The sequence below is a fragment of the Cucurbita maxima genome, unplaced genomic scaffold (genome assembly GCF_002738345.1).
Source record: "Cucurbita maxima cultivar Rimu unplaced genomic scaffold, Cmax_1.0 Cma_Scf00014, whole genome shotgun sequence".
NCBI lineage: Eukaryota > Viridiplantae > Streptophyta > Magnoliopsida > Cucurbitales > Cucurbitaceae > Cucurbita > Cucurbita maxima.
In genome coordinates, this window is record NW_019272030.1 from 1,456,318 (window position 1) to 1,483,293 (window position 26,976).

The window sequence follows — 26,976 nt, forward strand, 5'->3', positions numbered from 1 at the left end:
TTTTTTTTTTTTTTTTTTTTTTTTTTTTTTTTTTTTTTTTTTTTTTTTTTTTTTTTTTTTTTTTTTGTCTTCTGTGAAAGTAACAAATTAATTTATGTGCCATATTTATCATATAATTTAAAGAGACTAACCTATGACATATTTTAGTAGTGGTGTTTGGTAGTATTTCTTACCGAGCCTATACAAGTTGGGTTGAATTTTTTTGGACCCATCCAAAATTTTAGGTTGTTTGGGTCGGTGACCTAAGCAATCATGGTTCAAGCCTAATCACCCTCGATTTTTTAGTTTATTTTATTTTACAAATTATACCAGTTACATTCATAAAACTTAACTATTAAATATTCATATATCAAATATTTTTAACATTTGTAATAATCTTAAAATTTGGGTTGAATTAGATAGTAGCCCTATGGAATACCAAATTTTATAGTTTTGGTTAGATAATCTGATTTGGTTGAATTCTCAAATTATATAAAAACGGATATTATTTATTTATAGTACTTTGACATTTATATAAACATCTTGAACGCGATGTTCGTGGGGCCCATTAGGAGTAAAAACAAATATGTCCTTCGTAAACAACCGATTCTACGCAAACCACTAATACTTGAACTACCCATTACTTTACATACTCAATGAAGAGGAAAATGCAAGCTTTTTGGATTTGTAGATTAACATGATTAGGTGAGCAACCAAGCCTCCATCATTTGAAGATTCTGTCGGGACTTTGCTTGGTCTTTCGTATATTAGATATATAATCTAACCATTTCGCAGGTTATGATTGACTCTTTTCACTAGGCTCGATATCCATAGTCTTGCCATTCAAAGTCTCGAGAATGGTAGGGCAAACACAACAAACTTGTATATAAAAATAAAATTTCTCCAACTATATTTGAATTTTAATCCAAACACTAATAAATTTGAGTATGATGGTTCAAAAACAAAATTAAATTTTAATATATATATATATATATATATTAATGATCTATTAGAAGAAAAAAACAAAATTTAACAACTTATCAAATACTTATAAAAAAAAAACCAATTAAATAAAACTATTTTAATTTATAATTTATTCATATATGCACCAATATTTCCATAAAATTAAAACCCCCTACATTATTAGAATTTAATTTAGTTTTGGAGCAAAGGTTAATAATTAATATCCATTGATTAAGAGTATAAATCCTTGTCCACTTTGAGCATAAGCTCTCATGGCTTTGCTTTGGGCTTCCCAAAAGGCCTCATACCAATGGAGTTAGTATTCCTCACTTATAAACTCATGATCATTCCCTAAATTAGCCGAGGTGGGACTTTCATCATCCAACAAATATCCATTGATTAAGAGTATAAATCCTTAATCACTGGGTAACTGTCCTGAAAAAGGAAAAACAAAATCATTGGCCGTCTCGATTTGGTCGGCATAAACCAAGGTTATATATTGGATGGCATGTTCTTGATTATCGAGGCCCACTTTTGGAAGAAATCCGTCAACTTCCCATAAATGTCTCAGAATCTTCACCATCATCTTTCTATCTGATTTTCCATTTTTACTCAGTCAACCAATTTCCCTGTACACTTCAACTTCTTCACGTTATTCTACAATGGTGAGCCATCTCCTCTGTGATTCCTCTGTTGACTTCAACAATCTTCTTAATTATCTGGATTTTACAATACTTTCTTCCTCAATTCTTCTCGAGTTCAATCTCTCTATTTTCTTCTTCGTTGCCGACAATGGAGCGCCGGAATCCGCTCCGGCTTTGGTTTACGTCAGCGGTTTTTGTTGTTTTGATGCTCTTTACTGTAGGAGAGGCGGATCTTGCGTCGGACACGGCGGCGCTGGTGGTGCTTCAGAAAGCTATGGGCGTTCTGAGTCGGACTCGCCGTTGGAACCTTTCCGATGAGACTCCATGTTTGTGGCTTGGCGTCACTTGCCGCGGCGGGAGGGTTGCTGAACTGCGGCTTCCTGGCGTTGGACTCGTCGGGCAACTTCCTTTAGGGTTTGGAAATTTGACTCAACTTGAAACCCTATCTCTTCGCTCTAACTTGCTTGCAGGTTCTATTCCATCTGATTTTGCAAACCTCCGCTCCCTCCGGAATCTATACTTGCATCGGAACTTGTTTTCCGGCGAGATTTCTCCGGTTCTGTTCAGTATTCAGAGTCTTGTTCGCCTGAATTTGGCGCACAACAAGTTTGACGGTTCAATTCCTTCTGGATTCGATAATCTCACGAACTTGAAGGTTCTCAACTTGGAAGAGAATCAACTCGATGGATTCATTCCTGATTTCAACCTTCCCTCTCTCAAGGCTCTCAATGTTTCTTTCAATCGTCTCAACGGCTCAATCCCTACGCAGTTTTCCGATCAACCAGCCAGCGCCTTCGATGGCAATTCGCTCTGCGGGAAGCCACTGAGCCCTTGCGACGGCGAGGAGAAGAAATTATCCACAGGAGCAATCATCGGAATAGTTATCGGAAGTTTGGTTGCATTCTTGATTATAGTTCTGATTTTAATCTTTCTGTACCGAAAGACGAACAGGACTAATCGGTCAGCTGGTGCTCAGACGACGACCTCCGAGAGATTGTCGTCGGAGGTTGATAATGCCGGCGGCGGAAGCGGAGGAATTGGGAGTGAGAGGAATTTGGTGTTCTGTGGGAATGGAGAAAGAACGTTTGATTTGGAGGAACTGTTGAAAGCTTCAGCAGAGGTGCTGGGGAAGGGTTCTTTTGGATCAACTTACAAGGCATCTCTTGATGTAGGGATGACTGTGGCGGTTAAGAGGTTGAGAGATGTCATAGTTTCAGAGAAGGAATTCAAGGAGAAGATTGAAAGCTTGGGGATGATGAACCATCAGAACTTGGTTTCCATTAATGGTTACTATTATGGCGGAGATGAGAAGCTGCTGCTGTGTGATTATGTCTCCATGGGAAGCTTATCTGTACACTTACATGGTGAGCTTCTTTCTTCCATTTTAGAGTTTTGATGAATTTTTTGAGTAATTTGTGATTTGGAGGATGGAATTGTGCTGCTTAGGAGTAGTTTGCACGGTTTTGTAACAGTTAAAAGCTCACTGCTAGCAGATATTGTTCTGCTTAGGTTTCTCCTTCCGATTTTTCCTTGAGATTTTTAAACACGCCTACTAGTGAGAGATTTACACACCATTTGAATGTTTCATTCTCCTCTCTAATCCAAAGAGGACAATATGTGCTAGCGGTGAGCTTAGACTATTACAAATGGTATAAGAGCAAGTCACCAGATGGTGCAAGGCATTGCTCGGAGTAGGGCTAGACCCTCTCCATGATAGACACGGTTTAAAATTGAGAATCTGATGGCAATACGTAAAGGATCAAAACGTATAATATTGACTAGCGGTGGACTTGGACTGGGGCTGAATTTGAACATCAGAGACGAGTTCATATTGGCTGAAGCAATGAAAACCGAAGTTTTAAGAGTGTGATTTAGATGGTTTTCGTAGTTCTGCTATTATCTTTTGTTGCCTCTGGTTAAGAATTTGTTTATAACAATCACATGTTGTGCCTCTGAATGAATGTTATGTCTATATGGTTATCTTATGGTTTCAGGCAACAAAAGTCCGGGCAGGACTCCATTGAAATGGGAAGCAAGGGCGGGCATTGCGCTCGCAGCCGCTCGGGGGATAACATATCTACATTCTCGACGACCTCCGACCTCCCATGGCAATATAAAGTCTTCAAACATTCTCCTCAATCGATCCCGGACAGCTTGTGTTTCCGACTTCGGCCTCATTCAGATTGCAGGTCCTACATCCACTCCAAACCATATTGCAACCTACCGTGCCCCTGAAGTCACTGATCCTCGAAAAGTATCCTTAAAAGCAGATGTTTATAGTTTCGGTGTAGTAATTCTAGAGCTTCTAACAGGGAAGGCTCCGAACTCACCAATGCTCAATGACGATGGCATAGACCTACCACGATGGGTGCACTCGAAGATCGAAGAGAAGAAAACGGCCGAAGTGTTCGACGAGGAGCTGTTAGAATACAAGAATGGCTTGGACGAAATGGTTCAACTTCTACATCTTGCCATGTTGTGTACAGCACCACACCCCGATAGTCGTCCATCGATGGCAAAGGTGACGAGTCGAATTGACGAAATATATCATTCGATCTTACTGAAAGAACAAGAGACGAGCAACGATAAATTTTATGATGTGGATAGTACTGTTTCTCAGCAATTTTACTCGGCTGATTCAATCATGGTTCCACCTTCAATCTAGCAAGCTTTTCTCTGATGATTCAAAGGAGGATTGCTGACAGATGAACTAATTGAACATAAAATTGTTTGTTGATTCTTTGAATTTGGATTTTTCCATAAGATTTTTACGTGTTCTTTCTAAATTTAGCTTTGGGATTGTGTGTAATTGTCTAAGCCGACTGTTAATAAATATTGTCTCTTTTTGACTCATTACATTGTCATCAACCTCATCGTTTTAAAACACATTTGCTATAAAAGAGATTTTTACAGCGTTAAAATGAATGTTTTATTCCTTTCTCCAACTGATGTGGGATCTCACAATCAACGTTTGGTCTGAACAGTTACAAATGGTATCATATAGAGGCATTGAGCAGTTTGCCAATGAGAACGCTAGCCCCAAAGGGAGTGGATGGTGAGATCTCATTAGAAAGGAAAACGAAACAATCCTTATAAGCGTGTGAAAATATCTCTCTAGCAAACACGTTTTAAAATCGTGTTAGCAGTATACTTAAACCGTTACAACCAAGTGTGTGGAGCTATTTTAAATATAAAAAGTTTTAATTATATTTTAAATATGGTTGGTTAAATTGAATTAAAATACGTTATTTTTGTGTGGAGCTAATGCATGAATGCTCTCAAATTTCCAATTATAATTTCGGAAATTCTCTTTGACAATGAAATATTTTAATTAATTTGAGCATTTTGAAATATAAAATAAGAAAAAATAAATAAAATTTAATTTCCAAATGATGAGCTGGTTTAAGTGCAAATAATTTGGTTACAACATGGCTAACCACTTCCTGTTTTCTATAATTAATTATAATTTTCAAACTTTTAATTATAATTTTAGTGCCAAATCAATGGTTGAAGTATGATTATTCTAATATCAATTTTGAGGATTTATTCTTATTTATTAATGGAAAGCAACGGTTTTACCGGTTACGCCAACTAATCCTTTATTGTTTTCCTACATTAAACTCATAAATAATTTATTGTCGGTCATAGTTTAAGAATTATTTTAAGTGGGTCCGCTTGGACTATAATATGTATGAATAATTTATTTTAAAGAGAAGAACAAAACATTCTTTATATGAGTGTGGAAACTTCTCCCTAATAGATAAGACTAACGATCATACGTAACGAGCTACTGATAGTGGGCTTAGGTTGTTACAAATGGTATCAGAGTTAGACACAAGGGGCTTAAGCTGTTACAAATGGTATCAGAGTTAGACACAGGGTGATGTGGTGTGCCAATTACTCTTTTATGAATATGTGACCGGACAAAGAATTCAGGAATGCAGTGAAACGAGCAAGTGAAATATGATCTTCTCATGTTTCTTTAAGACCTCCTTCCCACGCTCTCATTGCCTTCCTTGATTCATACACCTTTTTATTCATCCATCAATTAAGTCCTCAATTCTCTATTTTCGCCCGTGTCCTCTGTGTTGGTACATTAACGCTTGACTTAATATCTTGTTGCATTATCACTTTTAAACTTTAACCAATTTTTACGTGGAGTCGCACGTTAATTAATTAAGAGAAAAATCATGGGTATATAAGTGAGAGAAAATATCTTTATTGGTATGAACGTGTAGAGTCGTTATTCCAATAAAAAAAATTAAAAATTTGTTTATAAAATTAAATTAACATTAAACATGATTAATGCATAAATTCCAATAAAAATCTTACAAATATTTGATTAATTCTTATTAGATAATTTCTACATTCATCAATTTTATAATAATATTTTCAAAATTATTATTCCATTTAGAGCTCATATTGCACGTGGATGACACGTGAGGGATGATGGGATTTCAGAAATGTAGGAGAAGAGTCTAGAAACAGTGGCTTAAATGATCGAAGGTCGGAAGTCTCTGGAGATCGTTTCAGTTTCCAGAGATTTTTAGTTTCGATCAGTTCCCTAAATAAATACAATTTTGCCGCAGCTGCCGTCTGTGGAACTTCAATTCCTTAGGCTTGCTTTCAATGGCGAATGATCTCTTTGGATATCCTCTTCGGCGCTTCTTCTGGAGCCCGGCCGTGTTCCGGGGGCCGTCCGGCACCATTGTGTTGAAATATCATCACTAGCCCAATAGAGTCAAGCCCAATAATTGTACTAGCCCAATAGAGTCAAGCCTAATTGTACGAGCCCAGTATATTTATTTTAGTAGAGATTTTAGGAGAAAGAGATGTAGATATTTTAGGAGAAAGATTCAATTTGTTAGGTCTAGATTCAAATCGGTTAGGTCTAGATTTAGATTGGTTAAATATAGATTGTTTACTCTTAGTATAAATACCCCCACCCTACCTAGGTTATTCATCCAAGAAATCTAAAAACAATAAAAAGCAGAAGTATTCTACAGAGTGTCTTGTATTCTCTTCTCGATTGGTCTTAATAAAGAGAGCGAGTGTTTCCCACAGTGAGTTGTGTTCAACATTTGGTATCAGAGCGAGGTTAGTGTAGGTTATCTGATCTCTTGGAATCCTTAGTATGCTCTGTGGTTGCAGCTCTGCCTGATCTTCCACATCAGAAACGATTTCTTGAGATTAGTGGTGAGTGAGTTTCTTTTGTGTCGTGAGAAGTCTGTGACTCTGCAAGTCTTGTGTCAAAAGAACTTGTTTGGTATTACTGAGGTATGGCCAACACGATGAGTGATTTCCAAATCGTTGGAGGAATTAAGAAACTCAACAACAACAACTACAACACGTGGGCAACATGCATGATGTCCTATTTACAAGGACAGGATCTTTGGGAGATCGTTGGCGGGTGTGAAACTACGCCGCCAGAGGAGGATTCTAACGACGCCTTGCGCAAATGGAGAATCAAAGCAGGCAAAGCAATGTTTGCCTTGAAGACCACCATCGGAGAAGAGATGTTAGAACATATTTGGGATGACAAGACACCGAAAGAAGCATGGGACACATTCGTGATGTTGTTCTCAAAGAAGAATGATACGAGACTACAACTTCTGGAGAATGAGTTGTTGTCAATTTCACAACGTGATATGACGATTGCTCAGTACTTCCACAAGGTCAAATCGATCTGTCGGGAGATTACTGAACTAGACCCAAAGTCCGCCATTGTAGAATCTCGAATGAAGAGGATTATAATCCACGGATTGCGACCAGAATATCGAAGCTTCATTGCTGCTGTACAAGGATGGCCCACTCAACCATCACTGGTAGAGTTCGAAAATTTGTTAGCCAGCCAAGAAGCCATGGCTAAACAAATGGGAGGCTTCACGTTGAAGGGTGAAGAAGCACTCTACACGAGTGAAAGTCAGAGCAATAATAGGCCGTCTACCAGACGTGGATACAATGGTGACAAAAGAAGAAGCCACCAAGGGATTGCACAACCTGAGAGAGCTCAGAAGAACGACAACAAGAGTTTTCAAAGAACGAGATTTGGTGGTATTTGCTATAACTGCGGGAAAAAGGGCCATATGTCTAGAGATTGTTGGTCCAGGAAAAAGACCATTGAAAACAATGTGGCAATATCCAAAAAGAAGATAGAAGATGAATGGGATGCAGAGGTACTATGTCCCATAGAAGAAGACGAGCTAGCACTCATGGCGACAATGGAAGACCATATCAACTATGAGAATGACTGGATCGTTGATTCAGGATGTTCAAATCACATGACTGGCGATCAGAGAAAATTGCAAGACAAGAAAGAGTACAAAGGAAGTCGTATGGTACGTACAGCAAATAACACACAGTTATCAATTGCTCAAATCGGCAATACGACAATCATGCCTGGCAATAAGTCTGATACAGTGTCGCTACATAATGTTTATCATGTACCGGGTATAAAGAAGAACTTGTTGTCAGTGTCACAACTAACAACATCAGGAAGCTATGTCTTGTTTGGGCCAGAAGATGTAAAAGTTTATCAAGATGTTAAGATAATAGGAAAGCCGACGATAGAAGGACGAAGAGTGGAGTCTGTCTACGTTCTATCTGCAGAGTCTGCCTATGTTGACAAGACCCGAAAGAATGAGACGACAGATCTATGGCATGCAAGATTGGGACATATTAGCTACCATAAGTTGAAGCTGATTATGGAGAAATCTATGCTCAAAGGTCTACCACAACTGGAAGTCAAAACAGACGTTGTCTGCGCTGGATGTCAGTATGGTAAAGCTCATCAATTACCATACAAAGAGTCAAGTTTCAAAGCAAAGAAACCATTAGAGTTAGTTCACTCTGATTTGTTCGGCCCAGTCAAACAAGCATCGATCAGCGGAATGCGGTATATGGTGACATTTATTGACGACTACTCAAGATATGTGTGGATTTTCTTTATGAAAGAAAAGTCTGACACGTTCTCAAAGTTTCAAGAATTCAAGATGATGGTCGAAGGAGAAGTAGGAGCGAAGATTCGTTGTCTACGTTCAGACAATGGCGGAGAATACACGTCAGATGAGTTCGATCAATATTTACACGAGTGTGGGATACGACGTCAATTTACATGTGCCAACACGCCACAACAAAATGGTGTAGCAGAAAGAAAGAATCGACACCTTGCAGAAACCTGTCGAAGCATGTTACACGCAAAGAACGTTCCAGGAAGATTTTGGGCTGAAGCTATGCGAACTGCTGCCCATGTGATCAACAAGCTTCCTCAACCAAAGCTAGGGTTCGTCTCACCATTTGAGATACTATGGGATATGAAACCTACAATTAGTTACTTCCGAGTATTTGGCTGTGTTTGCTATGTATTTGTGCCTGACCATCTACGTAGCAAGTTTGACAAGAAAGCAGTCAAGTGTGTATTTGTTGGATACGACAATCAAAGAAAAGGATGGAGGTGCTGTGATCCAACAAGTGGAAAATACTATACATCAAGAGATGTAGTTTTTGATGAAGCATCTACATGGTGGTCCTCGGAGAAGAAAGTCTTATCAGATTCAAACATTGAAGAAATTCTACAACAGAAGCTGGGGGAGCAAACTACACAAATTCAATCAAATTTCGATGCATCTGAAAGTCCAAGCGACATTGATATTGACAAGCAGGAGGTGACTCAATCAAGCGAATCTGATAAAAATGAAACAACACATCAACAACTTAGGCGATCAAATAGAATCCGAAGGCCAAATCCTAAGTATGCAAATGCAGCTATTGTAGAAGATAGAGTTTACGAACCAGAGACATATGAAGAAGCATCACAAAACTCGGTTTGGCAGAAAGCGATGGAGGAAGAAATTATAGCCTTGGAGCATAATCAAACTTGGGAACTAGTGCCAAGACTAGGAGATATCAAACCCGTCTCTTGCAAGTGGGTCTATAAAATAAAGCGTCGACCGGATGGATCAATCGAGAGATACAAGGCTCGACTCGTGGCTCGAGGATTTTCTCAACAATATGGACTAGATTATGATGAAACATTCAGTCCAGTGGCAAAGATTACTACCGTACGAGTTCTGCTAGCACTCGCAGCAAGTAAAGATTGGAAACTGTGGCAAATGGATGTGAAGAATGCCTTCTTGCACGGAGAGCTAGACAGGGAGATTTATATGAACCAACCAAAGGGATTTGAGAGTGCAGCTAATCCTAATTATGTATGCAAGCTTAGAAAAGCTCTTTATGGACTGAAACAAGCACCGAGAGCTTGGTATGGTAAGATTGCTGAATTTCTTACCCAAAGTGGTTATTCAGTTGCGCATGCAGACTCAAGCCTATTCATCAAAGAAAGAGAAGGAAATTTGACAATTGTGTTGGTCTACGTGGACGATTTGATTATCACCGGGGACGATGAAAGAGAAATTTATCAAACAAGAGAAAATTTATCAATACGCTTTCAGATGAAAGAGCTAGGAGAGCTTAAACACTTCTTAGGCCTAGAAGTTGATCGCACAGATGAAGGACTGTTTCTCTGCCAACAAAAGTATACCAGAGACATGCTTCAGAAGTTCAACATGTTAGAGTGCAAGCAAGTTTCAACACCGATGGAGATAAATGCCAAGATTTGTGCACATGAAGGCAAAGAGTTGAACGATGAAACAACGTACCGACAACTAGTAGGTAGTCTTATCTACCTAACTTTAACTCGACCTGATATCTCGTATGCAGTTGGGGTTATGAGTCGATACATGCAAAGTCCAAAGAAGCCTCATCTGGATGCAGCTCGACGGATCTTGAGATATATCAAAGGTACAATCGACTATGGTCTTTTGTACAAAAGAAGCAAAGACTGCAAGCTAGTTGGATACTGTGATGCTGACTATGCAGGAGACCACGATACTCGGAGGTCAACCACTGGGTATGTGTTCAAGTTTGGTTCGGGAACAATTTCTTGGTGTAGCAAGAGACAACCAACAGTATCATTATCAACTACAGAAGCAGAGTATAGAGCAGCGGCTGGAGCAGCCCAGGAAAGTACATGGCTAAAACTCTTGATGGAAGATTTGCACCAGAAAATTGACTATCCAATATCACTTCTTTGCGACAACCAATCTGCGATTCGCCTTGCAGAAAATCCAGTGTTTCATGCTAGAACAAAGCATGTGGAGGTGCACTACCATTTCATTAGAGAGAAGGTCCTAAAGGAAGAAATTGAGATGCAGCAGATCAAGACAGATGACCAAGTGGCAGACTTGTTTACAAAAGGGTTGAATACTAGCAAACATGAGAGCTTTCGCTGTCAGCTCAACATGATGCAGCGAATGAGGACTAGTGCTGAGGGGGAGTGTTGAAATATCATCACTAGCCCAATAGAGTCAAGCCCAATAATTGTACTAGCCCAATAGAGTCAAGCCTAATTGTACGAGCCCAGTATATTTATTTTAGTAGAGATTTTAGGAGAAAGAGATGTAGATATTTTAGGAGAAAGATTCAATTTGTTAGGTCTAGATTCAAATCGGTTAGGTCTAGATTTAGATTGGTTAAATATAGATTGTTTACTCTTAGTATAAATACCCCCACCCTACCTAGGTTATTCATCCAAGAAATCTAAAAACAATAAAAAGCAGAAGTATTCTACAGAGTGTCTTGTATTCTCTTCTCGATTGGTCTTAATAAAGAGAGCGAGTGTTTCCCACAGTGAGTTGTGTTCAACACATTGCGCTCATGGATTGGCTCGAAACATCCAATGCTCACATCTTCAAGGTTGACGTTCCAGGTAACTTTTTCTCATTCTTTTTACTTTTCATTTCCGCTTGGCTTTGAATGCTGATTTACGCAATACGACCTTGATTTGAGGTGTGCGAAAGTTATGCCTCTGATGTCTATGCGGAATGGACGTTCTCTAGGTTTTGTGGATTTTTGTTCATGTTGTTTTTCTTTTGTTTGAGTTCTTTTCTTTTTCTTGGATTATTGACTTGTTTGGTTCATTCGGAGTGATTATAAACAACTTATTTACTCGGTTCAGTTGGAGGAATTGTTTTAATGTTTGGAGTTTAGATTAAATGTGCAATCAATCTTTTAGTTCAATGAGTTTGAACAGTGCTTCCTGTCTTGGATGATTGAATCGTCGTCGCCTATGAAACTTGTTGAAAATCAATGAAAATTAAAGACTGTTCGAGTTTAGATAAACCTAGTACTTAATCGAGTGTTTATATTTTTGGTTTCTTAAGGTGGATTAAATGTTAGCAGATAGAAGCGAAAATCTCTGCAACGCTGGTACATATTTCTCCTGTTCAGCATTCCACACCTCATAAGATGAAATGTTGTGGCAAGTAACGGATGAATGGATGAATGAGCGTAGTACTTGAAAGTTTTCCTTGTACGTCTGAAGCTAATATGTAGATCCTAGAGGGAAGAACAAAACGAAAAATGAAAATCTGGAGATGGCGATCAACTAAAATTAGTACTCTTAACAAAATAAGTGAAAAGGAAAATCACCAAGAGTTCATAGGGAACGAGTTCACAAGCTTTTGTAGGAGATTGTGCAAGCTTAACTCGAACATTTACAGACATCTCTTCACAAAATACATGTTTAGTTCATCACTTTCTTAAATTCTCTGTTTTTCTTCTCCATGCGCTTCCTAATTCGAAATCTGCACAGGGTTCAGCAAGGACGAGATAACAGTACAGGTCAACGAGGCGAATGTTCTACACATTCAAGGAACGAGTGGTAAAGAGGAAGCTCATGGAAAGGACGCAATCTGGCATTTGGCGGAAAGACAAACAGGGAAGAGGGGGTTTTCCAGGGAGTTAGAACTGCCAGAAAATGTAAAGTTGGATAAAATCAAGGCGCAGGTTGAAGATGGGCTCCTCACCATTGTTGTGCCCAAAGATACAGCCCCAAGGCCATCAAAGGTCAGGAATATCAACATTACGAGCAAGCTTTGAGATCTGAAACTTGCAGGAATTCAACAATTTGCTGAATAATGCATTGATGATGTGTTGTTGTATCCTTCTGTTCATAAATAATGGGACGTTTTTTCCTATCGTGTTTGAGGTACACTTTTTCAACAAAAATATATGATATAAAATATTTCTGATAATTGTTCTTTCAGAATCGAAGATAATTGTTTTGAACATTTTTGTTTGATTTTTATAAATACTTTTTAAAAATTTTATTATATTTCTTAGCTACTTTATTTTTATTAAATCAAAGTATTAAAATAAGAGAATCAATCATTTCTATATCACTACTCATCCCGAACACCATTACTGTCATGTATATTAGTTGTCGTCCATCAGCTCTCCTGATAATGATAACTAACGCTAATGACTACTATAGATGATCAATATTGCCTTGAGCAAACCTCACTCCAATCATAATATTTTAAATCCAAAATTAAATTGCTTGTAAAAAAAAAATGTAGGTGTTCTGGAATAATGTAAGTGTTTTAATTCCAAACTAGTTAAATTATGAAAAACTTTTTTTTTTCAACAATTCCAAACATGTCCTAACCAAGTTGACGTACAAAATCAAATATCATTTAGGTATATAAAAAAGGAACAGAATTTGTAAATAAAACAATAAAAATCTATTGGGTGTGGAGGCAACAATGGAGGGAAGGCCAACAACAAAAGAATTACATTGATTTGGCAATTACAAACAATCATTTGAAAAAACGAGAGGGGAAAAATGCAACATAAACAAAATTATAAAAAAAAAAAAAAGGGAGCAGCCCAGCAGCGATTCAGCAAGTTGAAGCCAAGGAAGAAGAATTTGCAACTGCTATTGCAATTTATCAGTTGCAATCTGCAGATTGAAGCTGAAACAACAGAATTAACCTCAGCAAGAAGAAGATGAAGAAGAAGATGAAGAGGATGAAGAAGAAGAAGAAGAAGAAGAGAGAAATGGTGTCTTGCCTTTTTCAAATTCGTTTCTGGGGCTTCGAGCTTTATGTTCTCCTTCTTGCCATGGAGGTTGGATTCCCGTCGAATAGTTCATCTATGTAGGTTTCTATGTCTTCAGGCTGAAGCTTAATGTATTTCTCTGTTTGTCTCCCCGGATCCAAGTACTGCGAAAACCTAGCCAGGAATGATCTGTACGCCGGAATCATCACCGCCGATATTGATACTCGGAGCTCCGATTGAAGCTGTTCGTCGCTTATGATCCACGAGCTCTGTGTTTTGTGAATCTCTTCGAACAGGGCGTTGAATCCTTTAAACCTCTCCTTCAGCACTGGCTTATTCACTTTCCCGTGCCAGGTCAATCCCTCGTGGTTCAAATAACCCAGTAATTTCCCCCACGTCTCTCTCTGGTAGTTCTTGTGGTATTGACGAAGATCCGAAGATCTCTTCCTGTACCACGTATCGCCTACCAGTTCGTGGATATCTGGAGATCCTTTGATCTTCTGCAAGATGTATCGACCGTTGTTCATCATGAAAATCGAACTCAGTGCTATGTCTCTGTATAGCTTTGATTTTGCTTCCAGATTTGAGTCCAGGAGCTCCATTACCCGCATCAGTTCCACGGAGAATGGTGATTGATTGTCAGAGTTAGGGTTGTAAGTCGGTGCTTGTTCGCCTTCGTAACGTGGTCGACTTGTTGAATCGGCTCGCTCGATCTTTGCGTGTTCTTTGAATATCTGTTCCAGTGTGGTTCTGTACTCGCAAGCGTATTTCAAGTAGTTAATGGTGTATCGAGCCAATGGATGAACGGCGCCGCCTGGTACCGGGATTTTTCCGGTGTCCGCTCTGATCGAGTTTTCGAGATCGCAAAATATGCATATCGCCGCTTCGCCTAGACGAGTTCGAGTGGTTGCGATCTCTGTTCTGAGCTCCTCGGCGTATTTTTCTGGAAATAAGCTTTCCATTTTTGGGAGCATATCGCGAAGAGCTTCGTACATATCAAGAAGCTTGAACAACTTCTCGGCGGAGCGTTTCGTCATTGCAACACCTTCTGAGAAATTTAGCAGTTGAAGCACAATGCTGTGAGTTAGGTTGTTGAACAGATTGGCGGAAATCGTAGGATGCGCTGAAAATATAGATTCGGCGAGATTCCGTTCGCCGGAGAACAAAACGATGGCGCATTGCTCGAAGGTTCTGATCCATGTGCCGATCTCACACTCCATTGATTCCCAACTCATCTTCTGGATATCATCGATGCTGTGTTTCTCGAACCCTAGGTTCAACAAGGCCTCTTCGAATTTGTTTCTTCTCGCAACGATGTAGACATGGTAGCATTCCGATGCGTATCCACCGGAAATCATTTGATTGGCGATTTTTTTCAAATAGCTCAAGATCTCGTTGGAGTAAACTGGAATCTGTTGATGATCGGGTTCAGCTTCTGGTACTACACAACCTTCTCCTTTCGTATCGTCAACATCCACATCTCTATTTTTGGATTCCTCGAGAAAGAACCTGAACTCTTCTTCTAAATAAGAAATCGCTCGCTGTTGAGTACTCCCTATGCGATTGATCAACGAATTCTTCTCCTCTTCCAATTTCATTTCGTGAATCGCAGTTTTCATCTTCGATATCCGATCAACCGCTTCGAGAAACGACGACTCGTCCTCCGGCACTCGACACTGTTTCTCCTTCGCATTCGATTCCGCGTTATTGTATTGCTCAATCTTCGCATCCACAAGATCCAAGAATTTGTCAATGAAGTGCGGAATCTCAACAGCGGAATCTTCCTCTCGATCACGAGAACCGTGAGGAGTTAACAGAAACTGATCGACATCCGCAAGAATCGTGTGGAGATTATAATGAAGATCCGGTTCATCCTCCTTGTTTTCCTCCTCCTCCTCCTCCTCCTCCTCCTCCTCCTCCTTTTGCGTCTCCTCCTCCTTTTGCGTCTCCTCCTCCTCGTTCTCCTGATTCTCCAATTTCTCTGCAGATTTTACATCGGCGTCGGTTTCTACAGCAGCATCAGGATCAGGAACAGTAACATTGGCATCATCAGCGCCGTCCAATCGGGGGGCGTCATCATTTGTAGTGAAGCTAGTGGTCTCTTGAAGAAGGTGTTGATTCTCAGGCTGGTTCTTGTCCATCTCCATTGTAGTAGAATGTGGAACTTGGAAGAACGAAGAAAAATCGGAGAGATTCAAGAACAGAGGTGGGAATTGTGAAGAAAATTGTCCATGCTATGGAAATTTTGTTTTTGTTTGATCATCTGGAGTGTGTGTGTTGTGTTTTTTTTTTCTTTTTTTTTTTCTTTGGACTTTTGTGGTGGGATTTGAAATGGTCGTTATGAAGGAGAGGCGAGAGAGCGGGAGTTTAGAGAACTTCGGTTACTTGGCTCTGCAGGCCACGCCCTGATTCTGTGGTCGGACTTTCTGCTTCCCTTCAAAATCCCACTCCCTTTCTATTTATTTTCCCACCCAAATTAAATGTTTTTAATACAAAAATCTTGCCACGTGGCATTATCCCATCAAACTTCATATATTCCACTAGGTTTTTAAATTTTTCCTTCAAAAAAATTCTGAATTTTAATCCACCTTTTTTCAGAATTCATATTAATTTGGTTCATATTTATGTTAAATATGTTTATTTAATTCTCGATTTTGTTACCCAACTCGTTAACTCGCAAACCTTTATTAAATAATGAACTCAATCGAACCATAATTTTTTTTGGATTGGATTGGTTCGAATTATTTAAATTTTTGTTGAACATTATTTCGTTTTCTTTTTACAAATATTTAATTAAAATTTGAAACTTAATTTCAATATATATTTTGGAAAATGATGTTTGCATAAATAATAGAAAAATAGTTGCGAAATTAAATAAAAATAAGGTGTAAACAAAAAAAAAATGTATATTTAAAATTAATAATAAATTTGTATTCATTTTCATTTATTTGAACCTAATTTAACTCAAATAAGTCTATAATCTTATTTTTTTAATGGTTGAATAGCATATTGATTTATTAGATAAAATTTTGTTTAAAGATTTATTAAATATAAAATAGAAAAGTTTAGAATATCTTTCTTAAAACTAATTACTTTAGTTTATAAATAAAAACAATTACATCTTATAATAAAATTTTAAAACAATTTAGTTTAACTTTTTAGATCAGAAATTTAAATTCACATATTTACGGTGGTAAAATTATGCAGATGGTGGTGAAAATTTGATGGAGTGAAATTGTGAATTTATTATTTAATCCATTTGTAGTATTTGTTATTTATCTCCGATTTCTCCGCTGGAAACACCAAGCTTTAAGCTTAACGGGGGCACGACAAAATTTCACAATGAGCTCCAATTATTCAAAATCTCCTGCAGCAGATCGTGAAGCAAAGGAAAAAATGAGGCATGGTGGATTGAAGAGGAAGAGATCGTCATCGCTTGTACGATATGTCGTCGTTCTATGTGCTGTCGGTGCAGCAATTGGTTTTTTGATGCTCAATGTTCTTTTTAGGCTGGAATCCCGAGGATCGGAATTGAGCTCTGATCAGTTTGGTAATGGCGACGACGTTGAGGAAAGTTTTGCTCGGAGTGGAATCGAGGGAAGGCGGGGCTCCTGCGCGACGGTGGAGCAGATGGGAGAGGTCTTTAACGATGGTGTCTGGAAGGAAAGCCTGAGAGTAAGAACAATTATTCAAAATCACTTTTATTTGAATGGTAATGTTTCTTTATTTGCTTTTCTGACAACTGTCTGCACTCTCTTTGAATAATTAATAGTTACTAGAAATCAGTTTTTATTTTGGTTTTTAGATCAGGTTAGTTGAGTGATGGTTTTCATTTTCCGTTCTTATAATCTCTTGATGTTCTATGGGGAGTGTAATGGCAGAAACAATTGAATTTATAATACTGATGGCTTGGTGGTATTGAGTAAAAAGAGGTTCTGGATAAAAAACAAAGGTATTTTGTCCAAACTTGGGAATGTCATCTCTTTTACGAGAATAACTTATGAATCTGCATGACTTCTTGCATCTTCTCTCAACCCCATTAGCTTCCCTCTCTGCCATTCTCACCATAGTATTGATCTTTTGTCATGAAGATGGTAGCCTGCATTTTATGAACGCGGGATTTCATGTTGGAAAGATGAGTGAAAATAGAGGAAAGTGGAAACAAAATGGAGGAATGTGGAAGAAAGAGGGAGTAAGTTGGGTAAAGTGGTTGAAAAAGGCAGTGGATGAAACTAGAGAATACCTTGGGCTTCCTAGATATAATTTGGAAGGTAAGAGTTCCTGAACAGAGTCCTTACTTTTTCACCTGGCTAGAAGTTTATAGGAAGATGGATGCCAATGGACTGGTGCAAAAGAAGGATTTTGGTCAACTTTTCCTTATACTGGTACAAAATGGAGGAATGTGGAAGAAAGAGGGAGTAAGCCATTGGCCGTTTTTCGTTTCTTTTGCTTAATGATAGATCCAGCTTCTTATTAAATAAAATAAAATAAAAAATTTAGCAGAAGGGTGGAATGTCATTATCCTTCTTTCTCTGGCAGGTCGAAGAGACCATTTCACTTGGTCAGTGGGGGATAATAATACCATAACGATCATAGTATACGTGGTTAAAACTTCAATGTAATCATGATTCCATTTATGTACCTTATGTGCATGCAGAATGGTCTCCCTGAGCTGCTTTGAAATCCAAAAGGTGGACTCAATGGTTGTGAGATCCCATATTGGTTGGAGAGGGAAATGAAGGATTCCTTATAATGGTGTGGAAACCTTTCCCTAGCAGACGTGTTTTGAAACCGTGAGGCTGACGGCTATACGTAACGGGCCAATGCGGACAATATCTGCTAGCGGTGGACTTGGGCCGTTACAAATGGTTCTTCAAGCTGTTAGGTCTATAACAAGGAAGATACCAATGGAGTAAATTGAAAATGAACCGCTGGCTGGTTTGGTTTAGTTAATGCTTAGAAGTTAATTGCTGCCATCAGTTTTCTATTTTGATTTATTGGCTAGTATAGTCAGTTGTAATTAATAGTCAACTTACTGGTTTCTTAAGTAGTTGGCTGTGTTAGTAAAAGAGACTGGCAGCCTTTAAACAAGTGAAATAGCTTTGTAACTGCTTCCAAACTTCCACTTGAGGACGTTTTGTGAAGCCAAGCAGTTGCAGTGAAGACCACAAACTGGAACTTCTCGAGTCTTGCGAGTTATGGTGTACCTCCTGACAAAATATTACGTAAGGGAGGAAACTCAAGTATGTATATTCGTTCTTTAGAATTAGAATAGGTCATCGGAAAATTAGTACGTGTCTGATTGTGTGCATATTTGCTCGAGTCTATGCTCTTTATTCAAATACAATTTAAAACTAATCTTCTTGATTGCCATCTTTTGACTTTTGGTTTCATTAACTTCATAATAATGTCCTCTTCTTTTTGTTTTTATGGATGATTATGCGCGAACCATCTTGACGTTTCCTTCACTGTCAAATCTTCTGTCATAATTGTTTTCTGGTGGAAAACTTGTTAGCTTTTTGAGATCTACAAATGCTTACATAGTTAGTTTCATTTTAGGTGCTTCAAGAGTGCGACATCTTCCTCCTGAGCAGTTCTGCAAACATGGTTTTGTCATGGGCAAATCTTCAGAGGCAGGCTTTGGGAATGAGATGTACAAGATTCTAACTGCTGGAGCTTTAAGTATAATGCTGAACAGATCCTTGATTATTGGGCAAACCAGGCATGTTGGTTCTATATCAAGCCTTTTTATTTCTATTTAAATATTGGTTTTGAATACTATAATTGCATTGAGTCGTTAGAACCATTTATTGTCTATGGTATGGTATGTAAAAACTCGTGGTGTATCTGGTATGGTATGTAAAAACTCGTTAGCTTTCCTCAATTAAAATGTTACAAATGAGATGGCATAGCTTCAAAGAAGCCATCAGACAAATATCAGAAGAAACTATGGCATATCTATGAAATAGGTTTGTAGTCGTGCCTTGATAGCATGTGAACTTGAACTATTCTCTGTATGTCTTTTCTTTTTAACTTTTTCCTCCTAGTCATCTTTTTTTTTTTCCTTAATTATCTATATTTACAGTAGTTATTCTATTACTTCTATTTTCAGGGGCAAGTTTCCATTCGGGGACTACATATCTTATTCTGATATCTCGTTTACCTTGAAAGAAATCAAACATTTGTGGAGACTTAAAGGTTGTGTTAGGAAATTCAAACGGCATTTGATCATGCGGATTGACGATTTTGAAAAGCCTGCACAGACAAATGTTCTTTGCAGTAATTGGAAGGAATGGGAGCACCCTATCATATGGTATGATTAACTTTCATTTTACATTAAACTGGTACTCATTCTGTACTTTGTTTATTATGCTGACTGGAGTGCATCAGGTTCCAAGGTACAACTGATGCTGTGGCTGCTCAATTTTTCTTGAAGAATGTACATCCTGCTATGAGGGCTGCTGCTTCTAATTTATTTGGACAGCCAGAGGTTTTAGAATCTAGACCTAATGTATTTGGAGAACTGATGAGAATTCTTATATCTCCTTCAAAGGATGTTGAAGAAGCAGTGCTCTCAGTCCTTAAAAGTGGGGCTGATCCTGATATTTCATTGCACATGCGGATGCTTATGAATAGGTTATTTTACTACTTAACTACTGTTGTTTCCTTCTCTCTCTACTGCCACCAGCTATAAGAATTGAATCCACGGTGTCTTCTTCCAATAAATTCCATTTATTTGATAAAATACTGGTTTTTTATCGATAATGAGGATTTGGAATATCACACATTGATCAATCAAAGAGAGATTCAACCACTAAAACAAAGATCGATTCTTTGGGATCTTTCCTTTCTTCAAACGGAATGAACAGAGATAGAATTAGACTGATTCCCTAAATACTTTTCTGGATAGTTTTCAATGTCCTGGCTATTTACGGAACATGAGAAGCAGATGAATAATCATCCGCTTCTGGAAGAAATCGAAGAATTTCTCGAAAATCTTATAAGATTTATTCGTTCTTTTTTCTCTGACAAATGGTCATAACTTTATATGAGTTTGAATCCTATTGGGAGATTCACTAGAGATCAGAAATTGTTGAAGAAAGAACTAGATCTTTCTTTTGTCCCTATTGTCACTTTTGGGAAAATTTTCTAGTACTCTGGTTTTGCCTATTCTTTATGTTTAATGCTGATAAATCCCACGTCATTCATAAAGATGCTTACGAGACAATTAATTAATGAGAGTAGTATCCAGACTACTCGTAGTATAAGCAAATTTCCCTCAATTTTGTAATCCTTCTAATGTGCATCTGTATTTCAGGTCCATCAGAGGTTTACAGGCCGCAGTGCAGTGCATCAGAAAAGCCATACTTAATCTAACCACAGTCCCGAAACCCAGATTGGTTTTAGTTTCAGATACTCCAGACTTTGTAACAAGTATCATGCCTATCTTAGGCGAATTTGCTGAGGTAACTGCCTCATTGCACCATTTCATTTCATCGAATTGAGTCACTTCTGGACAATTGTTAGCCCCATTTTCAGATTACATGGTTAATGGAATAATTGATAGATTATGGCCTCCTAGATCTTTTGTACGCTTCTAAAAAAGATTGGACTAACTTCATTCGTAATTTGTTTTCAGGTTATTCATTTTGATTACGAACACTTTAGAGGAAACATCTCTAGAACGCATGATGAATTCCATAAATTGGATTTCAGAGTGAAGGACTGGGGCCCGTCACCAAGATGGGTTGCTTTTGTGGATTTCTTTCTTGCATCTCGTGCCAAGCATGCTGTTATATCTGGTGCTCACCGGCGTATAGGTACTACTTATGCTCAGCTAATCGCGGCACTGGCTGCAGCACACAATCTCGACAATTTCGGTATTGTAAAGAACTCTCTCAAATCATTTTACTTGTGGGTAACGTAGGAAAAGAATGATTTCCTTGATGAACATCTGTTCAACTGTTTCTTACGTAACATTTCAATGTGCTCAGGGAACAACTCTACTGGTTCAGACTTTTCATTCTTGAGTAGCTTCCAAAGTAATTTGTTGACAGAGGGTTTGAAGAACCAGGTTGGCTGGGGGCATATCTGGAACAGATTTGCAGGTCCTTTAAGCTGTCCTGGCCAGCCTAATCAGTGTGCGTTAACCCCTCTTCTCCCTCCGGCATGGTGGGATGGACTTTGGCAATCTCCCATTCCACGAGATATTAAAAGAATGGAAAATTATGGAGTTCATTTATCGAGCTCCGGCATTGTTGATGAAGACAGCCTGCGATCATTCTGTAATGCAAAGAAGAATGTTGTGAGGACTATCCCTTTCATACTATAGTCATTTTATGCTTCTGTTTGTCATGTAAAGTCTATAACTAACATAGTTCCTTTTACTGTTCCCAAACATTGCTTATTTAGTCAACTTTGGCACAGTCCAGGAATTTGTTTCTGTTAAATCAAATGGCCCAATAATGTCTTCTTTTATTTATTGGGCCATTTGATTTACAAGCAAATTCTTACATGCCACAAAGAATGTCCCTGTCTATTTTCAGTCGGTACCGTTGGATCAAATAGGCATGAACCGACATGCCTTTTTTACACCACCAGTGTACAGCTGAGTTGAAAAGTGTGCATATACGATGGAAAGATTATCATATTACACCTTTTTTTTTTTACCTACAACGTTCATGAATGAAACTCACAAATTCCTGCTTCCCTCCCTTAGTCAGCCAAAACCATTTGGGGTGTACAAATCTTTCTCAATTCATTCATATTAACACTAGTCCGTCTTGAAACCAAACTCAGCATTGAAAAAACGGGTTGACCGTAGGCAGAAGTTTAGATCAAATTGGTACATTTATTATGTGGATGCGGAAATTTTTTGGTTCTTGCCAGAGATAGCCTGTAAAGGAAAAGGAATATTTGTTGAGATGACAGGTATCATCAGTTAAGTATTGTCTTTTATAGTTAGATGCTCTAGTTAGTTCCAAGGAACATGTCTTGAAGCAATAGTAGTGGGTGATATTGAGTGGTTGGATTTGTACTTGTTCTTGGATCATATCTTACCTCGAGAAGGTTAATGATTGCCTCCAAAGAAAGGTGGCGCGAGACTTACACTGTTGAGCAATAATTTGGTCCTAGATCCAAGTTGTATAAGACCCAAATATAAATTAGGTTGCTGACAGAGGCTTTTTTTAGTGGTTTCTGCAGGAGATAAGGTGCTTTTAAGCATGCAAATATCTTTGGTCGTTGAGAAAAGGTGTGTATGATTAAGAATCAACTGTTGTTCTAGTTGTGATTGTTTTCCTTGTATGTATGTACATTGTGGAAAAATACATAGGAAAGGACAGTGACTTTTGTGATCTAGTAGAGGAGGGCAAGAAAATGGCTGGTTTCCCCGCATGGGGTAACAAGTATCCACCATGCATTTGGGCACTAGTTGACCATACTTGAAACGTGCCCAAGAATGTTTTTAGCTTATATTTCTAACATCATGCTGAATACTTTCAGGTCATTTGTTCTTGAGTAATTTGGATGTAGAACCAAATTTACTCTTGGAGACTAAAGAACAAGAATGGAGCTTTTAATTCTAACAAAGTGCACCCAAAATCTTTTACAGTTAAAGGGATAAATCTAAATATCCCTTTCCCCATCTTTTCAGTCTTTTCTGGTTCAAAACACTAATACACATTCATACTGAGACACATTAGAAATTTGGAGGAATATGAAGGGTCGAGAACAATTACATATAAACACTGTTTTGCAAGAGAAGTAAATGAGAATAACTTGCAAAACCATAGACGACCTTTTACACTAGGAATAGTTTTTTTATCTCCCATCTGCAGATGTGAAAGATTCTGCAAATCCATATGGTCGTGTTGGTATGCTGGTCTGAGTGTTGTCAAAGCTGGGAAGAAGGGACGACGAAGATGATTCCATCTGACTTTTACCTTCATAAGCCTGCCATTTCTTGAGAGCTTGAGGCAACGACATCTCGAGGTCAATGCCATATATATCTTCAGAGTTCTGGTCAGTTGGTTTCCAAAACTCAACAAGAGATGATAATACATTGACTGTGTGACCCATATCTGGCCTTTGATAGGGCTCCCGGGCACAACAATGACCTGCCAACTCAGCCACGGTGTTGATGCTGGCGAATGTTTCTTCAGTGAGATCAATGGTCGGATCAATGGCCTTGTGGAAGGAGTCCTTGTTGATTTGCATCCGACGGAACCAAGTTACGAGATGCATGCTCTCCTCAGGCTGGCTCTCGTCAAGTGCCTTTCTCCCAGTGATTAGCTCCATTAGAATCACACCAAAGCTGAATACATCAACTTTGGTTGTTACTCGACCGGTAACTGCAGAACAGGTCTTTTATGTTAGTATCGAGTCATTGCAAATACGGCCTCAAAAAATCCTAACAAGATAGAGAATCTCAGAATCTTGAAGGATCAATGGCTGTATGAAAGCCAAGGCACAAACTATAAGCTTCTTGACTTAATGCACTGTCTACTTTTCATGCAGAAACACAACAATGGCAGATAAATATCAAAGTTTTGGATGCTGAGTCGTAGCTGCAAGCAAAAAAGTTCGCTCCATTGGCCATTCACTTCTCTTCTACCTGCTGCTACACATCAGTTGACCTTTCTATCTTGAGGAGGTACGTTCTAAGTTCTATTCCAAGTTCTAACTAAGCCATGGAAGAAGATTTACTTTGTATGTTTAAAATCGTACATTGAAGGGTTTTTTTTTTTTTTTTTTTTGACATAGATGCAGTGCATGAAACGGTCGTATATCGGCATTTCGTTCTATAACCGTGATAGAAAATTGCAGTCAAGCTATATTTACAGAACGCAAGAGGCAAAGAAAGTCGATGAAAGAAATTCAAAGGCAAGTACCTGCATATTCTGGTGCCAAATATCCGAAGGTCCCGGCGATCCTCGTTTCGATAGAACCCTTACCTTCAGGAGCTAAACGCACAAGACCAAAGTCTGCAACCTTAGCTCTCATATCATCTCCAAGAAGAATATTTGAAGGCTTTAAATCTCTATGTATAAAGCTTTGATGAGCCAAACCATGAAGATACTCAACTGCCCTTGCAACATCCAATGCAATGGTCAACCTCTTTGTCCATTCCAAAGGTTTTAGTCCTTCTTCTGGCCAGTTGAAAAGATGCCTGCTAAGTGTGCCTTGAGGCATATACTCATAGACGAGAAGCTTCTCGTTTCCGTCCAAGCAGTATCCGAGAAGGGCGACGAGATGCCGGTGCCGAACTTTTGTCAAAACTGCAATTTCGGACTTGAACTCTGTAAGTCCTTTGCCTTTAATGACTCCTGATTCCATTCTCTTCACTGCAATCTTTGTCCCGTCGTGCAATTCTCCTTTGTAGACGGTTCCGAATCCTCCCTGTCCCAAAATGTTCTCTTCACTGAAATTGTTGGTGACGTTTTTCAATACCTGAATTGAAATCACCATATTCCCTGCTTCAACCATTTGAATATCACCAGCCTCACTGCTAGCACCATACTGTGTTTCACTAATTGCACCTACACTAACACTCGATCCAGCAACTGTGATCTTTACACTCTCATTATTGGAACCTGAATGCCGTGGATGAACAACCATAGCGTTCGGGCTTTGCACCTGGCTAAATCGTTTCTGCTTCATTTTATACACACACAAAACCACCAACCCAATCAAGAAAAGAACAAATACACCACCAACTACAGAAAGCACAATGACTCCAACCATAGAACTAGGTTTCTTCTCCCCGTCCTCCGAGTTTCCACCACCATTAGAACCCGCTCCTTTCGTCCCAGGTGAACTTCCAGACGATGGACCACCATTCGAAGAAGAATCACCCTTTTCTTTTCCAATATCAGGATTGCCATTAGTGCTTATCATTACATTACTCCTAAACTTAGGGATCTTCCCAGAAAGTTGATTGTTTGAAACATCCAACTCAGTTAGAAAGGGAAGAGTTGTAAGCTCCTCAGGAATAGAGCCTGTGAGGTTATTATTAGCAAGAACCAATCTTTCCAGCCCCTTAAGAGAGGCAAACTCTGGAGAAATCACACCAGAAAGCCCCATTTTCTGAAAGTTTATAATGGTTATGCTCTGGTTCCTGCAAGAAATTCCAATCCACTCAACACATGGATCATTTCCCTTCCAATTCTCTGCAAATCTCTGAGGATAACCCATAAATTTCACAATGGAAAGCAATGTATTCACTCGTGAATCACACTCCCCAGGATCTGTCAAACAAAAGCTGTTGGAACCATTAGTCATATCCACAGAAACCCCTGTTTTAAACAGAGGAATTGGACCCTGAAGCAAGTTATTAGTCAAATTCACCACTTTCAAGGACTCAGAATTCACCAAAGAACTTGGAACAGGGCCTGTAAACTTGTTATCTCTCAAACTCAACACCTGCAAATCCTTCAACCTTGAAAAATCCGGTAAGGGACCCGAAAACGAGTTCGAATGCAACCAAACTTCACTCAAGGAAGTCACATTCTGCAAAACATCAATACTCCCACTAAGCTTATCCACACTCTTTTGTCCATTAACCCACAGAGACTCTAATTGAGACCCTGAGAAGCTAGAAGGAAGACCCCCTTCAAGGTTATTAAAAGCAAGATGCAAATTAGTCAGCCCTGGAATGTCCTCACCGCCAAGAAACTCCGGAATCCGACCGGGAACATTCGCAGAGTTAGCCGAGAAGTTCTGTAGAGTGGAAGCATTTCGAAGACTCGCCGGAATCTCCCAAGCCGAAAAGGGGTTGTCGTCGATCTCAACAGCCTGAAGAGAGCTCATTCCGGCGAAGAAATCAGCCGGAATGGAAGTAAACTGGTTCCCACTAAGCAAAATCACTTGCAAAGAGCTCAATCCACTCAAGGTGGGCAAAGGGCCAGAGATTTTGTTCCATTGGAGCTCTAATCGCTCTAAAGCAGTGAGGTTTTGGAGATTGGAAGGGAGCGTACCTTGGAGATTTTGGCGACCGATTTGGATCCGAGTGACTCTATTATCGTCGGAGCAGAGGACGTGGTTCCATTTACAAGGGTTGGGGTCCAACCAGCCAAGGGATTCAGATGGGTTTAGGCTCTGTTTGAGAGCCAGCATTACAGGAGCATCAGGGGTTAGCTCTTGTGGGTGTGCAGAGAGGAAGATGGAGAAGAGGGGTAAGAGATTTAGGAGGAGAAAATGGTTGTTTCCCAACAGGGTCTTCTTCCCCATAGAGAGAGAAACAGAGGGTGCGAGAGAGAGAGAGAGAGAGAGAGGGAAATGGGAGGAGGATGGATTAGAGCATAGCTGGGAAGCCTTCCTGGTGGAGAAGAAGGTGGGACGTAGTAGTTTCAGAAGAAGAATAGTAACTCAAAATCTCCATTAATGGGAGAATTTTTTTAAAATTTAATTGGATCCCCCATTATAAATTAGGATTAGAAATGCTAAAATCATAATTTTAATTAAATAATTTTGTTTTAGAGGTGGGGGGGGG

The 26,976-nt window shown here is 39.0% G+C and overlaps 5 protein-coding genes across 6 annotated transcripts; 3 read left to right on the plus strand and 2 right to left on the minus strand.

Annotated features, from left to right (window-relative positions):
- Positions 1-1,448: 1,448 nt before the first annotated feature.
- On the plus strand, positions 1,449-4,399 carry LOC111489675 (probable inactive receptor kinase At3g02880). Its single transcript, XM_023137997.1, has 2 exons — positions 1,449-2,950; positions 3,581-4,399. Exons 1-2 carry the CDS (start codon positions 1,735-1,737, stop codon positions 4,249-4,251), a joined length of 1,887 nt encoding a protein of 628 aa, XP_022993765.1. The 5' UTR covers positions 1,449-1,734; the 3' UTR covers positions 4,252-4,399.
- A 1,669-nt stretch (positions 4,400-6,068) lies between these two features.
- Positions 6,069-12,684, plus strand: LOC111489455 (15.7 kDa heat shock protein, peroxisomal). Its single transcript, XM_023137673.1, has 3 exons — positions 6,069-6,293; positions 11,292-11,352; positions 12,238-12,684. The coding sequence occupies exons 1-3, from the start codon at positions 6,216-6,218 to the stop codon at positions 12,522-12,524; spliced, it is 426 nt and encodes a 141-aa protein (XP_022993441.1). The 5' UTR covers positions 6,069-6,215; the 3' UTR covers positions 12,525-12,684.
- A 510-nt stretch (positions 12,685-13,194) lies between these two features.
- On the minus strand, positions 13,195-15,713 carry LOC111489823 (exocyst complex component EXO70B1-like). Its single transcript, XM_023138233.1, has 2 exons — positions 13,497-15,713; positions 13,195-13,399 (listed from the first exon to the last, which is right to left on the minus strand). Exon 1 carries the CDS (start codon positions 15,629-15,631, stop codon positions 13,529-13,531), a length of 2,103 nt encoding a protein of 700 aa, XP_022994001.1. The 5' UTR covers positions 15,632-15,713; the 3' UTR covers positions 13,195-13,399; positions 13,497-13,528.
- A 1,100-nt stretch (positions 15,714-16,813) lies between these two features.
- LOC111488989 lies at positions 16,814-22,935 on the plus strand. 2 transcript variants are annotated; one of them, XM_023136974.1, is made up of 8 exons: positions 16,814-17,196; positions 19,044-19,206; positions 19,597-19,797; positions 19,875-20,120; positions 20,803-20,950; positions 21,124-21,364; positions 21,479-21,789; positions 22,689-22,935. In XM_023136974.1, exons 1-8 carry the CDS (start codon positions 16,827-16,829, stop codon positions 22,704-22,706), a joined length of 1,698 nt encoding a protein of 565 aa, XP_022992742.1. In that variant the 5' UTR covers positions 16,814-16,826; the 3' UTR covers positions 22,707-22,935. The 2 variants fall into 2 exon arrangements, with proteins under 2 accessions (XP_022992742.1, XP_022992741.1); XM_023136973.1 differs by lacking the exon at positions 22,689-22,935 and having other exon boundaries at positions 21,479-22,137.
- A 134-nt stretch (positions 22,936-23,069) lies between these two features.
- Positions 23,070-26,874, minus strand: LOC111488988 (receptor protein kinase TMK1-like). The gene is made up of 2 exons (XM_023136972.1): positions 24,377-26,874; positions 23,070-23,836 (listed from the first exon to the last, which is right to left on the minus strand). Exons 1-2 carry the CDS (start codon positions 26,712-26,714, stop codon positions 23,307-23,309), a joined length of 2,868 nt encoding a protein of 955 aa, XP_022992740.1. The 5' UTR covers positions 26,715-26,874; the 3' UTR covers positions 23,070-23,306.
- Between the last annotated feature and the right edge of the window lie 102 nt (positions 26,875-26,976).